The 18,722-nt window shown below is 33.1% G+C and overlaps 1 protein-coding gene across 1 annotated transcript in view; it reads right to left on the bottom strand.

The window, feature by feature from the left end:
• LOC149799301 (dnaJ homolog subfamily C member 3-like) overlaps positions 1 to 18,722 on the bottom strand; it is a 33,558-nt gene that overhangs the window by 11,412 nt on the left and 3,424 nt on the right. Inside the window, exons 2-8 of the mRNA XM_089958610.1 lie at positions 16,593 to 16,700; positions 14,631 to 14,755; positions 13,291 to 13,365; positions 10,617 to 10,760; positions 8,646 to 8,827; positions 7,411 to 7,636; positions 3,032 to 3,152 (exon numbers count right to left, since the gene is read on the bottom strand). Coding sequence (XP_089814736.1) covers positions 3,032 to 3,152; positions 7,411 to 7,636; positions 8,646 to 8,827; positions 10,617 to 10,760; positions 13,291 to 13,365; positions 14,631 to 14,755; positions 16,593 to 16,700 — 981 coding nt within the window. The remainder of the gene's footprint in view (positions 1 to 3,031; positions 3,153 to 7,410; positions 7,637 to 8,645; positions 8,828 to 10,616; positions 10,761 to 13,290; positions 13,366 to 14,630; positions 14,756 to 16,592; positions 16,701 to 18,722) is intronic.

The following is an 18,722-nucleotide window of genomic DNA, read 5'->3' as shown; positions in this document are numbered from 1 at the left end:
AGTAAAGATGCCAATGGGTACCGGGTACCTGCCTGTTAATAATAACCAAGGTAATAAAATGAGCAAATGGGTACCCGTTTAAAAAAAAGTATTCAAAGTTCAGATCGAGACACAGAATAACGATTACAGTTTGAGGTTCATGTCTGTGTACATCACAGGGGCTCATATGGCTGATTACAATTTACTTGTCATACATGTGCTCTATAATAATACAAAGGACACTTTTCTCCTTTCTCACATGACCTATTTAAGAATCAATGCTAATATTTAAAGCCAGACCGTCTTAACTTCATGCCTGTCCATGGTTCATGCACCATTTAACTTAAATGCACTTGTTTTGAGATTCTGGTGACATTTACTAGATCAATACCTTTCAACAACAGTGACAGTAAGTACTGATTAAGAAATATTCAACAAAATAAAATTAAAATAGTACTGCAATTCAAATAAAAAGAAAGCATGATGTAAATGTCCAGTTTAACTAATGCCCTTTTGCCTCAAGTTTGTGGCCCTGGAGCGAGTATTAGCTGTTCAAGTCTGGGCTGCTGTTCACAAGTTTGTTTACTGGACTCCTTTTATTAGCAGGACACCCAAGGCAGATATTTTTGTAATGGCGAAGGCAAGAAGAAAACTAGGTTAGTGTAACATGCACTTCTTTTACCATGTTAGGAAAAAATTAATGAAATGGACAACTATACAGAATGAAATTTTTCACTGAAATATTTAATTATAATGGAAATCTTTGTTATTTAACAACACTGAAAAAAATCTAAACAAAATTGACGAAGTGTGTAAATATGGTAATTTTTGCATTAATTTTACTTGAAACTGTTCCAAGAAAACAGACAGAATACTTGAATGTGAAACCACTTGTGATAAATTTATTCTATTTTGATACTACATACATAGCGACCAATGTAAATTGAAAATAAATGGTGCCAGAAATCATAAAAACGGACTGTATCAATGAGACTGTTGGAAGTTATGTGACTGAAAAATGTTAGAGAGTGATTTTGTTAAACATAAAAACTTGTAGCACTGGACCATTATTAAGGGATGAACCATGGCAGGTCAATGACCATTGTTAAGGGATGAACCATAGCAGGTCAAGGATACTAGTAGTCATCATTTGTGGAGTTTAGGAAAGTTAGTGTAGATGTGTAGACTGTTATGCATAAATAATTTATCCATTTCTCTTATGTCTATACTGTTGTATTAACTACTAATCCACATGGGTTTAGCTCATTTGTGACAAAAAATTTAACTGCAAATCCAGGTAAGTAGCAAAACTAAATGTACGTTAAATACAATAAATATGTACATTTTTCATAGTTTTCTGTAATTATGAGCATGTAATATATAGATTGCTCTTTTTATGCTCAGATTATGCTTTATGCCACTTATATTAGTAATAAATTATGCTTATACCTCTCTTGGGGGTTGGCTTGTGTGAACCTACAACAACGCAGTTCAGGTTCACATTTAATATAATTTCCATTTGATCAGGTACCTGGGTAAATTATTGTTAAAATTGACGGGTACCCAGTAGAAAGTTCCTAAAATTCTGACATCACTAAAATTGAGACTGGACAACTCGCAAACCTATTTATAGTGTGTAATCAGGTGTTGATCCAATTTTAACTAGAAAATAAAAAGAGTTGGCCCTTATTTATTGAATAGCAATGGGAATTTGTCAGATTTTATAAGTGATAATTGGTTTAACTTAACTAACTGATAATCAAATATAAACAGTAGCTAAAAGCAAATTTGAATTATTGTTTGTTATACAGTTATATCTTTGTTCAAGAGTTCAAAATGTTAATAAATGTACAAGAGTAATTTCTTTTAACAACATGTATACCTGATTAACGTGATAAAAATATTACCTTTTTTCTATTGTGTTGCATAAGTTTTGTTCTACAACTTTGTTAAAAGAAAGCAATTTTTTATTGCTGATCAGTCTTATGTAACTGTAATGTTGCTGCAATCCCCCAAAATTATTTCATTCATATGATGTGTCTATATTTTAAAATACAGAAGGACATAGTTTTCTTGTTTGTCATTATTTACAAATAATACAAAGAATTTTACACCTGACCTGAAACAGCATCAAAATGTGTTTAAGTTTATTAACTCGACAATTTAACAGCTTAATCATGTAATCATGACTACAGGTTCCTAATTATGAAAGTCTGTACCCATGGAATATGGTACGGTTTTATATTTGTAAGTCATGAAGGGACTAAATTATTCAGATCAACTTTAGTGGATTGGAAGCCCTATTTAGTTTACCATTTACACAGTAGTTCTACTAACGTTTGTGTTTTGCATGCAACTAAAATGAAGTCTTCCTTTACCCACAATTAATTATGGAGTTTCACAATCTGTTATATTATTGGTTTGATCAACCAACTGATGATCGATTATTATCAATAATCAAAACAGCATTATTGTTGATTGCAATGACAGTGCTAAATGAAACTTTGATAAAAATGACAGCACAGTAATCTGAATCACCATGAAATATCCAACTTTTAAAAAGAAGTCATATATATTGCTACATTTTCTTTAAAAATAAATAATAAAAAAACTACACTATTCATGAAAGTATTAAATATTTCAATCCATTAAACATCAATAATGCTTACTGGTTGCAGCACTTTAAGGAAAAAAAAAAAACAAATAAGTTTTGTCAAGTGAAATTCATGTTTTAGTTCCATCTTGTATTCAGATGTTAAAAGTGTCAACCTACCATCACATCTGCATTTTGGAGTATTAATTACAACCTAATTAAGTGTTCATTTTAGTGGGGATTTGGGAAATTACGCATCAGGAAGCTGAAAATTCATTCATGTACTTTAAATCTAAAATGATCCAACATTCAATGATAGGTCAATCCAAAATTTGAAAACTGAATCTAGTTTTTTTGTCTTAGGAACTTTATACTTGCCACTAAATCACCTACTTGTGCTGCTGAGCTATACAACACTGAAATGAACAGCCTTAAAACACAAATAAACAGTGTAAATACCTTCTTCATACTGTTCGTTGGCTATATAAGCCTCAGCTCTATCACATAAAGCTTCTATATTTTCTGGGTCCATGTCTAGTAATTCATTACAGGACTTTAATGCTTCCATTGACTTCCCACCCTGCAAAGACACAGAGTCAATGGTCAAAAATAAGGAACTAGAGATCTTTGTGTTGAGAACCAAGCAAATAAAAATCACGTCTTCTATCATACAAATGATACCTAAGGCAATTTCCATAAAAACTCTGAAAGCAAGTTCCAGTGACTGAAGTGTGTTGCCATAGCATATACTTATTTTATGATCCCTACTAGCATTCATCGTACAATTCATCCTTATTGCCATTCATCGTACAATTCATCCTTATTGCCATTCATCGTACAATTCATCCTTATTGCCATTCATCCCTATTACTGCTGTTAATCTTATGACCAATCCATATTGCCATTCATCCCTATTACTGCTGTTAATCTTGTGACCTATCCATATTGCCATTCATCCCTATTACTGCTGTTAATCTTATGACCTATCCATATTGCCATTCATCCCTATTACTGCTGTTAATCTTATGATCTATCCATATTGCCATTCATCCCTATTACTGCTGTTAATCTTATGATCTATCCATATTGCCATTCATCCCTATTACTGCTGTTAATCTTATGATCTATCCTTATTGCCATTCATCCCTATTACTGCTGTTAATCTTATGATCTATCCATATTGCCATTCATCCCTATTACTGCTATTAATCTTATGATCTATCCTTATTGCCATTCATCCCTATTACTGCTGTTAATCTTATGATCTATCCATATTGCCATTCATCCCTATTACTGCTGTTAATCTTATGATCTATCCATATTGCCATTCATCCCTATTACTGCTGTTAATCTTATGATCTATCCATATTGCCATTCATCCCTATTACTGCTGTTAATCTTATGATCTATCCATATTGCCATTCATCCCTATTACTGCTGTTAATCTTATGATCTATCCATATTGCCATTCATCCCTATTACTGCTGTTAATCTTATGATCTATCCTTATTGCCATTCATCCCTATTACTGCTGTTAATCTTATGATCTATCCATATTGCCATTCATCCCTATTACTGCTGTTAATCTTATGATCTATCCATATTGCCATTAATCTTTAGATTCATCCCCACTGCCATTCACCTACAATTTATCCCTAATGTCAATCATCTTACAATGCATCCATACAGACATTCATCTTTTCATTCATCCCTAATGTCAATCATCTTACAATTCATCCCTAATGCCAATCATCTTACAATTCATCCCTAATGCCATTCATCTTTTCATTCATCCCTAATGTCAATAATCTTACAATGCATCCCTAATGCCAATCATCTTACAATGCATCCCTAATGCCATTCATCTTACAATTCATCCCTAATGCCAATCATCTTACAATTCATCCCTAATGCCATTCATCTTACAATGCATCCATACATTCATCTTTTCATTCATCCCTAATGCCATTCATCTTTTCATTCATCCCTAATGTCAATCATCTTACAATTCATCCCTACTGCCATTCATCTTTTCATTCATCCCTAATGCCAATCATCTTACAATTCATCCCTAATGCCATTCATCTTACAATTCATCCCTAATGACAATCATATTACAATTTATCCCTAATGCCATTCATCTTACAATTTATCCCTAATGCCATTCATCTTACAATTCATCCCTAATGCCATTCATCTTACAATTCATCCCTAATGCCATTCATCTTTTCATTCATCCCTAATGCCAATCATCTTACAATTCATCCCTAATGCCATTCATCTTTCCATTCATCCCTAATGCCAATCATCTTACAATTCATCCCTAATGCCATTCATCTTACAATGCATCCATACAGACATTCATCTTACAATGCATCCATACAGACATTCATCTTTTCATTCATCCCTAATGCCATTCATCTTACAATTCATCCCTAATGCCATTCATCTTTTCATTCATCCCTAATGCCAATCATCTTACAATTCATCCCTAATGCCATTCATCTTTCCATTCATCCCTAATGCCAATCACCTTACAATTCATCCCTAATGCCATTCATCTTACAATGCATCCATACAGACATTCATCTTTTCATTCATCCCTAATGTCAATCATCTTACAATTCATCCCTAATGCCATTCATCTTACAATTCATCCCTAATGCCATTCATCTTACAATTCATCCCTAATGACAATCATATTACAAATTTATCCCTAATGCCATTCATCTTACAATTCATCCCTAATGCCATTCATCTTACAATTCATCCCTAATGCCATTCATCTTACAATTCATCCCTAATGACAATCATATTACAATTTATCCCTAATGCCATTCATCTTACAATTTATCCCTAATGCCATTCATCTTACAATTCATCCCTACTGCCATTCATCTTACAATTCATCCCTAATGCCATTCATCTTTTCATTCATCCCTAATGCCAATCATCTTACAATTCATCCCTAATGCCATTCATCTTTCCATTCATCCCTAATGACAATCATCTTACAATTCATCCCTAATGCCATTCATCTTACAATGCATCCATACAGACATTCATCTTTTCATTCATCCCTAATGTCAATCATCTTACAATTCATCCCTAATTCCATTCATCTTACAATTCATCCCTAATGCCATTCATCTTACAATTTATCCCTAATGACAATCACATTACAATTTATCCCTAATGCCATTCATCTTACAATTCATCCCTAATGTCAATCATCTTAAAATTCATCCCTAATGTCAATCATCTTACAATTCATCCCTAATGCCAATCATCTTACAATTCATCCCTAATGCCATTCATCTTACAATGCATCCATACAGACATTCATCTTTTCATTCATCCCTAATGCCAATCATCTTACAATTCATCCCTATTGCCATTCATCTTACAATGCATCCATACAGACATTCATCTTTTCATTCATCCCTAATGCCAATCATCTTACAATTCATCCCTATTGCCATTCATCTTACAATGCATCCATACAGACATTCATCTTTTCATTCATCCCTAATGCCAATCATCTTACAATTCATCCCTATTTGCCATTCATCTTACAATGCATCCATACAGACATTCATCTCACAATTCATCCCTATTGCCACCAGAGTGCTAATAGGTAAAACAGGTCCTAAAATTAAAGCACTTCCAAATTTATTTTTAAAAACGACACTGAACATATCAGTATGTCCATATAAGTATGCAGATGGATGCTTTTTCATTTGAATTGGATTTACTTCCCTAGTTATCAAGAACAGATGTGGAGCACAAGCAATCTTTACAGCTAAAGCTTCCTATTTCTACTTAAAACTAAATTTAATGTAACTTTTTGTCAGACACTAAGCAGCTACCCAATCCTTTTTCACTCTTAATTAAGCTGGCTGCCAGCTAAAGAACTTGTACAAGATGGACAGAATTCATTCAATCCAGGCATTTCAAAATTGTAAAAGTAGGCAAAAAATTTGCTCATCAGACTCTAAGGACCAAGATAAACCAAACTCAATTTTCTTCAGTTTACAATCAAGACTATTGCAAGTCTGTGCTGTAAGAAACATTACTCCAGGTGAGTGTCGCCTTACAATTGCCCAGTTTACAATAGTCATACCAAATCCTTGAAATATAAAATACCAATGTGTTAAACAATTAAAGTGAAGGAACTTCTTTGCAAAGTTTGGGCTTATGGACTTCTGGCATGAAGATTCATTTGTAGACAGTATTGTTATGAGTTCCAATTTTATGTGATAAAAAGTATACAGCATATATGTGCTAAGGTTTAATGAAATGATAGAAACAGGTTGTTATTTCCAAGAAACAATGATCCTTCTCAGAAAACAATAAAATGCAAACCTCAATCTGTAACTTCATTTACCAGACAAAAATGTCATTGTTCATGAAACCTGGAAAATAAATGAATTTAGTTTTTTTTTTAATTTCTTGTGTTTACAGTGTAAAAGATTTTTTTTTAAATTGCTTTATGTACATAAAATCACAGCTCTTATTGCAGTCCAGCTGGTAGTGCATCAGGTTTTGTAATCCAAGGATTGTAGGTTTGATACCTACCACAGCCACTCCAGGCCAGCTACATTAGTGTATTCTTGTGAAGACAGCATCTCCCATTTCCTTGTCATGATAAAGTTAATAAAGTTCTAAAAGTGCCATTAAAATCCAACGAACCAATATTTCAGAAAAAGGTCATTACGGCAGATCGTAAAGATAATGTGGCAGTATTTACAATGGGTGTTAACTTTCCACAACAATGTCAGGTTGAGGACTTGTTCAATTCCCACTATTAAAAAGTGAAATATTCAAATGCAACATACCATTGCTTCACAGTGACAAGTGTGAGACTTGGCCTTATGGACATATGGGTGTACTGTATTTTCTGTCTTCAGGATCTGTTCTGCTTTCTGAATACAGTCAGCCCACTTCTCCTGATTGGAGGCCTCCTGAGCTTCCTGCATCAGTTTCACCAACTTTTTTACCTTCTTGTAGTGAGGAAAACATTCCTTATGGTCAGGGTCAAGCTTCAAACACTCTTTGACTTGCCTGGAATGGAAGTCGCTGTCTAATAAACTTAAATTTCAGTGAGATCACTGACTAGTACTTAACCAGTTTCTTTTGCAGCTGATGCAACATTTAGAAAACAAATAGAATTCAATAAATGCACCATAAATTCATACTGCCCCAGATCTTTTGAAAACAGAGAATCAAATATTTTTTGCAAGATACCCCCCACAAATTTTTTAAAGACACAACAAAGATTTTTCAGACGGATGAAGAAAACTTATTTTCCAAATCTTGAATTTATTATAAACCTACAAAAACTGATACTCATGAAAGTAACTGAATCAAAAGAATTTTATACAACATTGATTCATGATAATGTTAAACTGAAATAACTAAAGAATGTGCAAAGATTAATTATATCCTTGAAAAATCATGACCAAAGTCAATCAGAATCTTGAGTATTTCTTAGTTTTATATACACTTCCAAAAGCACACAAAAGTTCTAAAGAATAAGGTGTTTCAGTTGTGACCTGTGCAATGATACCCCACCCTTTATTTGATTACAAAATCCTTGAATTCAAAATTTTCACAATAAATCTTAATGTAGACATGGACAAAGTCACCATCAGATATGCCAGGAATCAAATTCCAGTACAGAGGAACTAAAATCTCTCCAAGCCAACAACTATGACATTTTCAGGCAATAAAAATGGGTATGAAGGATTAGAAAGAATGGTTTAGATGGATACTTGTCACAGATGACTCTTTTGACAGGTCTGAACTTTGCATACAATTAGCTGATTATGCCTATGAGATTATTGTAGATTCTTTCAATATTTTTCTTCAAACATTCACAACAATTGCTGAGAAATGTTTGACATTCACATCTGACCAATGTAAATAATTTGATAATCTAAGGACCAACTCTGTTCATTTATACCTGTTTTTACAAGGTGACTTAGTGAAAACCACTGGAAATGCAAAATGAGTGAAATATAAATTGCAAAAAAGGACTTAATTCTTAGGTGGAAAGAAATCAAAGACTTACGTCAATGACTCATCTGCCTCTCCCATTTTGTAATGTAATAAACTAAGTTTATTAAATCCCTTTGTGTTATCACTCCTCAACTTTGTTGTTGGACGAATATCACCCACTGCTTTAAAAAAATCTCCCTGAGCTATGTAACATTCTGCCCTTATTTCTCTTAATTCAGGATCCCAGGGGCATACCTATGAAAAATAGAAGTCAAGGTAATGTCACAATTACTTATATGGAGTACAAATTAAACAGAAATTTAAAAGAGATCAAAGATTACTCTGTCAACACAGAAAGAGTCTGGACTTTTTTGAAGACTACACATGACTATTACTGCAACATTATCAGAGGTATAATTACAAATACAAAGGCATCAGACAATATAAATAATGTCACCCTATTTATTCTCTGCTTTGGCAATGCACAGTCTGAATATCATTACCTCCCTTGAATATATTAGATTACTTGTCCTTTGAAACTTTCCCACTGTTCCATGCGATCTATAGCTGGATGTTAAAAACATACATTCTGTGAAATTCTGCAGAAAATTAAAGTTTTTAAAAAGTAAACTACCATTACAGATAAAGACATATATATATATACACACACACCATCAATGAAGATAATCTTAAATTACCATAAATGTAGACAATATCGTAATTACCATCAGTGTAGACAATAGCATAATTGTCATCAATCAAGACAATATTATAACTACCATCAATCTAGACAATATCATAATTGCCATCAATCTAGACAATATTATAATTACCATCAATCCAGATAATATTATAATTACCATCAATCTAGACAATATCTTAATTGCCATGAATCTAGACAATATCTTAATTGCCATGAATCTAGACAATATCTTAATTGCCACGAATCTAGACAATATCATAATTGCCATCAATCCAGACAATATCATAATTACCATCATTCTAGACAATATCTTAATTGCCATCAATCTAGACAATTTCTTAATTGCCATGAATCTAGACAATATCTTAATTGCCATCAATCCAGACAATATCATAATTACCATCAATCTAGATAATATCATAATTACCATCAATCTAGACAATATATTAATTACCATCAATCTAGACAATATCTTAATTACCATCAATCTAGATAAAATCTTAATTACCATCAATCCAGACAATATCATAATTACCATCAATCTGCACAATATCTTAATTACCATCATTCTAGACAATATCTTAATTGCCATGAATCTAGACAATATCATAATTGCCATCAATCCAGACAATATCATAATTACCATCAGTCCAGACAATATCATAATTACCATCATTCAAGACAATATCTCAATTGCCATCAATCTAGACAAAATCTTAATTGCCATGAATCTAAACAACATCATAATTGCCATCAATCTAGACAATATCTTAATTACCATCAATCTAGACAATATCTTAATTGCCATCAATCTAGACAATATCTTAATTACCATCAATCCAGACAATGTCTTAATTGCCATCAATCCAGACAATATCATAATTATCATGAATCTAGACAATATCTTAATTACCATCAATCTAGACAATATCTTAATTGCCATGAATCTAGACAATATCATAATTGCCGTAAATCCAGACAATATCACAATTACCATCATTCTGGACAATATCTTAATTACCATCAATCCTGACAATATCATAATTACCATCAATCCAGGCAATATCATAATTACCATCAATCCAGACAATATTATAATTACCATCAATCCAGACAATGTCTTAATTACCATCAATCTAGACAATATATTAATTACCATCAATCTAGACAATATCACAATTACCATCATTCTAGACAATATCTTAATTACCATCAATCTAGACAATATCTTAATCACCACCATTCTGGACAAAATCTTAATTACCATCAATCTAGACAATATCATAATTACCATCAATCCAGACAATGTCTTAATTACCATCAATCTAGACAATATCTTACCTCTATAGCTTTTGTTAATAATGCTATTGCACCTTCATAATCTCTCCTTTCGTACAACTGTTTTGCTATTTGTATATCATTTTCTAAAGGTTCTATTGTCATTAATGCTTCTCGTGCATCTATATGTTCTGCATCTCGTTTCACCTGCAAAAAATAAGTTTCTGATAAATTTCAGCAGAAAACACATGTGTACAGTAATAATCACCCGCAAAGAAAAAAATCTTCCATGCATAAGCAACGTAAATAAAAGACTACCTCCTTAATATGCATAGATCTTGCTCACAATCACCCAACATCAAAATAATCTGAGAGAACTTAACAGTCGGATTAAAATCTGATCATAAATATAGCTTCCAGAATGCTGACATGCCAGCCAATAAGATGCAATGATATGCTAACCAATCGATGCCAGAATGATGATGATCTAGCCAATCAGATCCAATGACATACTGCCAGATTAGTGACATGCTACCCAATCAGATGCAATGATATGCTAGCCAATCAGATGCTGCCAGAATGCTGATGAGCTAGCCAATCAGATCAAATGACATACTAGTCAATCAGATGCAACAACATGCTAACTGATCCGATGCTGCCATACTGCTGATAAGCAAGCCAATCACAGCAATGACATGAAAGCCAATTAGATGAAAAGTCCAATCATTAATATGTCTGAACTTCACTCATAATCCTACTCAACCAAGATCTTGATGACAAAGACCTATTTGCCAAGTCAACTCAAATCCTATCAAAAATACAGTCTATATAGTGGAAAGAGTCAATAAGACATATAACCATCTCATAAATATGCAATGGTCTTGACTCATAAACATTACCCAACACAATATTAGACTGTATACCAAGTGTGATACAAATGGAGCCAGTAATAGTCTCCAAAGTGTCAAGAAGCTCAGACAATTGTTTGCAAGGTCATTTCTTTAGTATGCAATGACCTCATAATACAACACATTTACCAAATATTATTTTCAGAATGGCAACAAACTGAGCCAATCAGATGCAGGTTCACCTCAATAATATGTGTGGATGCTAGAAATTATTGCAATCATGCGAGATCTAGATCATATAAGCCTAAATTTGATAACAACAATCTGATAAACAAATATGACCTCCAGAATGGTGACAAACTCAGGCAATCAAAATCAGCAGATCTTCCTCATTATTGAGCTCAATCAAGATCATAATAAGATCATATTCCAATTCTGATCTGCATTATGGCTACCAGAGTGACAAGCTTAGCCAATCAGATGTAAATTTCATTTGTTCAATGTACGAGGATCTATCTCATGAATTTAAGTCACCTGAAATTTTGATGACATAAGCCTATATTCAAAGTTATCAAAATCAAACCAGAAATATGGACTCCAAGGTAGTAACAAGCAATTATTGATAGACAATACACAATGATACCTGATGATTGCAGGAACATAACATGTTCTCTTTGACCTACAAAGAAGTGGTCTCCCTCCCTCTCTCTATACGCACACACACACAAACATATATGTATGTATGTATGTATGTATGTATGTATGTATGTATGTATGTATGTACCTCAAACAGAAACCCTAACCAAGAGAAACTGACCAAACTACAAATAATTTAACTATGAAATATATGCCACAATGATATAATTTCACTGCCAGTTGAAACACTCCTCATGACATAACAATATACCAAATTATGTAACTTCACATGCAATAGTCCATGAGAAAATGATCCAAAGTAAACCAAATCAATGGACCATAAGACATGAGTCAAAGTGACCTAATTTTCATTGAAAGGCATACACCACATGATGGATCTAAATACCAGCTTGAGGAAAATATCTGAGAAAACAAGAAAAATGCAAAACCCTCACCTAAATGTTTATTCCTGGTGGACAGACTAATGGATTTAGGAAAGAATCTATTAAGAAACTTACTATATGCCTCACAACAGACATTTCAGCTAGTTTATATTTACACCCATTTCTTCCATGCCACCATCCACATCAACATAGCCTTATAGCCATTGAAGATGATGGTGGGGTAAAGCTGACTTGGACTTCCCTAGTGCTAAATTATTAGAGCAAGCCCAAATCATATCCTAAGTTTTTTACTTTAATCTACCCTCTATGCTCATTTGATTCATTTCTGCCAACTAGTGTATTTGTTCTTTTAAACTTTTGGGAATCAGAAACTAGGTCTCATGTGCTAGTCACTGAAAGTGCAGCATTAGTGGTCCAGGGCTCTTCTGACTGTCTACAATGATTAGTTCTTGAAGAGGACTCTGTTCTTAATTTTCTTTATGAAATAAAAATCTAATTGATTTAAAATATGTTATCTTCAATTATGAACATCAAGTCTAAATAAGCTTCATAAGCAATTGAGCATTCAAAGGAATATGAGTCGCAAACTCCATACTCAATAGTTATTAAGTGTTTTGTGCATAAAATTCTAACTCAATCATGACATTCCAGAATTTTGTTTTTCAATACTAACCTGGGTTGGCCTGGGTGGGTAGCAAACACACAAGCTTTCCATCATGCATCCAACATTTTACAAATTGTAATATCATAACTACATCAAACTGTAATATCATTAGCTACATCAAATTGTAATAACATAACTGCAACAAAATTCAAATGTTGTTATGGATATGGAGGAAATTTACTTACCACAAGTTCATAGTCCATCTTCGCTTCTTTTAACCTCCCCTGTTTTAATAAAACATTGGCTCTCTGTGCTCTGGCCTAGTAAAAAAAGCCATCAAGGTCAATCAAGTTTTTTTTAAAAACTTTTTTATTTATTTGCTTTAAAACTCTGTACTCTGGCCTAGTAAAAAATATGGAATATTGTCAATCAAAGTCTTTCAGCACTATTAACTTTTTTATTTATTTGCTTTAAGACTGTGCTCTGGCTTGGTAAAAAAACATGGAATATTGCCAATCGAGGTCTTTCAGCACTATTAACTTTTTTATTTATTTGCTTCCTTGACACATCTTTTTAAGTCACACTTTATATAACAATGAGCAAAAATTATTACAAACTTCTGGCAAGTATAAAACTCATCTGACAATGAAACAGATAATGATATTCTATCTCTCACAGTCTGATTCTTTGTTAAATAAATTTTATATATTGAGTGAAATAATATGAACACACGTTCTAAAGTTTGTGAACAAGAAATGTGCTCAAAGAACATATACCCAATCAATGTGCCCAAAAAGTGACAGAGAAGGACATGAGAACTATCACTAACGTGATGACATCATCACTGGTGCTGGTATCTGTACAACATATATACACTGTAGCTTTACATTTACTGCAGTGTTGCTATTATATTTTTATTTATCCTACCTAAATTCATTGCTCTCTCTTTTATTTTATGTATTTTTTATTTCAATAAGGCATTCTTTTAATAAGATCCAAACACAATAACCCTCGAAATCATCCCTTACTTCTAGTAAATGCATTTCAGTTTGGTTTCCAAGTAACAAAGATGAAAGAAAATAATAAAATTTGTAATACATTTCTAAGACAGCAGAAAAAAATGACATGATGACAGGCAAAATGCAGAGTGAATGGAATGTGCAAAGGCAATAAATTCTCAATGTATTTAAAAATTAACTGAAGTACTTTTTTTTTTCATTTTTGTTATTATCCATTTTGGAGTTTTGTAATACATTCAGAGAACATGCAACATCAATAATAAAAAAAATGGAAATATGTGCACCTGAAATCAGACTTTTGTTACTAACCAATAATCAACATCAAATTTATATATAAAGACAATGAATTTTCTATGCTGCAGTAAATAGCTGTGTCAATAAAGATTTTTTATCATTTATTACAAATTCCATTTCACCACTGAAGTTGCATATATTTGGTATATACAAAAATTCTGTAATGCATTATAAACTTTAGCAATGGACAACTGTCAATGACTATTGCATGTACATGCTTAATGATGTCTTAATATCCATCATAACATTTTAGATGTATAAATTGTACATACTGCTGTGAAGTCTTGTTTAAGTTCTAAAACTCGATCAAGATCTGGTAAAGCTGACTTGGACTTCCCTAGTGCTAAATAGACTGTGGCCCTCCGGAAGTAGGTTAGGTAGTTATCTGGATCTCCCTCTGTAAGTCGAAACAAAATGAATGAATGAAATTGATCACTACCACAAATACTTGTGTAAAAGATAAAATTCCATAAATATGTAAATAAACAAATAGTACAAAAAATGTACATATAGCCCACCCACCTCCTTATTCACTTATCCTTCACTGTACATGGAATTCACTGGCTAAATACTGTCAATCACATAATATTAACAAGCATATAATTTTGGAAATGTAACATATGAAAAAAGTTGTTGCTGAAATTTCAATAACAGTCTATATTCAAGAAATGGAAAAGGCTCGACTCAGTTGTCCCTACCAGGTTAAAAAGTAGGATCACTCAGAAGAAAAAGGGTCACAAATATCCATAAGGATGGGTGGGTGTTGTTTATTTAAGAAAATTCAAACATATTTCATCATCAGTTTTCCCTGCCTCTGTCCTTCCATACAAGGAACTTTATTCCTCATTCTTAAGAAACCTTTCCCATCTAGAATTTTATTTTGAGATCAAGCCTAAATATTTTCCTCCTTGTATGCTGCAAATAAGTAAAAGCAGAAAGGTTTCTTTTGAACAACCATATCCTTAGTTCTTTATGTTCTGTATTGATGATCATTGATCATGTGTTCTTATTTACCAAGTAGACTACAGGATAAATATGTTGTTTAAAGTTTTATGGTAATCGTCCAAGCAGTTTAAGAGGAACAGCAATAAAAAAATTGTGCCAATGGATGGACAATGGAAAATAGACCATATCTTAAGTACTCCTAATCTATGACCAGTAGAACTAAAATTATAGAGTCCAGGGTACTGTATTCGGGTTTTGATAGTAAAGGATCATTAATTTTGACAAGATGGGCAGTCAAACTGATCATGACCTGGGAACACTTGGATAAAGGTCAACGAAGTGTGGGTCAAGATATTTTATTAGCAATGATTTATTGTAAACAACTCAAGCTTAAGCTTGAAATTTACAAAGTTTGACTAATGAGAAATAATGTTATAAAGAAACAGAGTGATCAGTAGATTTTAAAGCTTTCCATTTATTGTTGCTTAATTTCAAGGAGAAAAATCAGGGTTCACTAAATGCCAAATATGTATACAAGTATGCATACTTGTCATTTTTGGATGTATGAAAATTTTGACAGCTAAGCCCTCTCTATGCACCTTCAAGTGAATGTAATGCAATTAGGTGAACTCGCATGGATTACTTCTTAGCAGACAGTGAGATTAAGACATTTGTTAATTGTTTCTTGATCATTTTGATCAAAGAAGACCAATTACACACCTGACATTGATAAACATTACTCTATATAGTTTTAATCCATCATAGTACAAGTCCTTATGCGATGTTTAAAAACGTGCAGTTTAATGTATACCATATTTACAAAATTAGTGCCAAGATTCTGAAACTAATTTTGTTTGTCAGGGGAATGCAAATCATCATTAACTGTCATAAGACCTGCCTGTTTTTGGCGTTATTTAGAGATTTACCTTTGTTTTGAAGTGATTGTCATTTGTGTACTTTTTGATCACAAATTATATAATTTGTCTCATGTTATGCACAAGGCTGCAGATGAACACGATCCTTGCAAGACTGGCAAACAAAAATCAGTACATGTATTTCTCAGCCCTATCAATATCACCGATATTAAATAAAACAAGCACATAAACTAGTGATGCTTTAGTATCAGATATGTTGGAGGAAGGAGCACATACTGGTACATAATACATTGTTACTCTAAATTAGTGCATTATGCCCCAAGAAAATGACAAAAAGTCATACCCTATGAATTTTAAGTGATTCCCACTGAGATTAGAGAATACAAGATTTAATCTTGGGATGATGTTACTCACCAACAGCTGCATGAAAGTGAGACAAGGCATCAGCTAGCTGTCCTGCAGAAAGGAGTTTCTTTCCCAGCTCCAGATGTTGTTCTACTTCGGCACTACTGGCTGATATTACTGAAATTTAGAAATATTTCTAGTCAGAAAGTATGGTAGATGTGTATCAGAATCAAGGTAAAGTTCTTCAACAATCAAAACTTCAAAGGTTATTCCATACCAAATACATAGGTGTTATTATAGGTGTTTAGTACAATAATTATTAAAATACACTGATGTTGCAAATTGATATCAAAATGGTCACGACCAGCAAGTCAAGCCACAATTAAAGGGTCAGGATCAGCAAGTCAAGTCCACAATTAATGGGTCAGGGTCAGCATGTCAAGTCCACAATTAAAGGGTCAGGGTCAGCATGTCAAGTCCACAATTAAAGGGTCAGGGTCAGCATGTCAAGTCCACAATTAAAGGGTCAGGATCAGCAAGTCAAGTTCACAATTAAAGGGTCAGGTTCAGCAAGTCAAGTCCACAATTAAAAGGTCAGGATCAGCAAGTCATGCCCACAATTAAAAGGTCAGGATCAGCAAGTCAAGCTCACAATTAAAAGGTCAGGATCAGCAAGTCATGTCCACAATTAAACGGTCAGGATCAGCAAGTCATGTCCACAATTAAAGGGTCAGGATCAGCAAGTCAAGTCTACAATTAAAAGGTCCGGATCAGCAAGTCAAGCTCACAATCAAAAGGTCAGGATCAGCAAGTCAAGTCCACAATCAAAAGGTCAGGATCAGCAAGTCAAGCCCACAATCAAAAGGTCAGGATCAGCAAGTCCACAATCAAAAGGTCAGGATCAGCAAGTCATGTCCACAATTAAAGGTCAGTTATAGGGGTCAAAATTTTGTGAAATTTCAACTGGGTACCTGTCAGTCCTAACAACTGGTTACCTGGATACCCGATCAAAGGGAAATTGTATTAAATGTGAACCTGAACTGCTTTGTTGTAGGTTCACACATGCCAGCCCCCAATGAAGTAAACGCATGAATTATTGCTAAAAAAGCATAATCTGAGCAAAAGAAGAGCAATCTATATATTACATGCTATAATTTACAGAAAAATGTACAAATAATGTACATATTTAATGTATTTATCATACATTTATTTCTGCTACTTACCTGGATCTGCTGATAAATTTTTTGTCAAAAATATCTTCTAAACCATGTGGATTATTAGTTAATAGAAGAGCATAGACATAAAAGAAATTGATAAATTATTAAATTATGTGTAACACTCATTTAAACTAATCTAATGTCTACAGTCATTTATTGCAAATAGTCGTAAAGTCCACAATCAATGCCTGTGTTTTATTACATTACTGTCAAATACTTATTTCAAATTTTTTTTAAGGGCCATTAATTTGTCGTTTTCTGGATGCAACATGTTCTTAAGTTTAACAAAATCACTCTCCTCTAACATTTTTCAGTCATATAAAATCCATCAGTCACATCAATAAAACACATTTATTTCAAAATCTGACACCATTAATTTTCAATTCAGACTGGTTCGCTACACATGTGGAATCAAATAGAATGAATCTGTAACACATGGTTTCACATTAAAAAAACCTCATGTTTTCTTGGAACTGTTTCACGCACATACTATAAATAAAAAATAAGGAAATTAGGCCCAACAGTGAACACAGGGGCTCATATAGTTTTTTCCAGTTTAATGGTCAGTCATATATGTACTACTATATAATAATAAAAAAATAAGTTGTAAATAGGTGCAGTACATCATACATGTACTATATATACATGCCAATGTAATGTGGTGAAAAAAAGTATAATGATTATGCCAAAAGCATAATGGTTAGCTTACATGTACAGTACATGTATGACAAGTAAATTGTAAGCAGCCATACAAGCCCCTGTGATGATGAATAAATGTGCACATGACATGAGTCTCAAACTATAACTGTTATTCTTTGTCTCAATCTGAACATGGAAACTTTCTTTAAGAGGTACCCAGTTGTACATTTTATTATCAATGCTGGGTTACCCAAGCAACCAGGCACCAGATGGCATCTTTAGTGATTAAGGACTTTATTTTGATCATCTTATTCACATCATATTTCTTTAAAGATCATTATGA

Source organism: Sinohyriopsis cumingii, chromosome 5 (assembly GCF_028554795.1).
Source record: "Sinohyriopsis cumingii isolate HCF-2022 chromosome 5, ASM2855479v2, whole genome shotgun sequence".
NCBI lineage: Eukaryota > Metazoa > Mollusca > Bivalvia > Unionida > Unionidae > Sinohyriopsis > Sinohyriopsis cumingii.
Note: the sequence above shows the minus strand (reverse complement) of the source record. Positions and strands in the feature narration are given on the sequence as shown.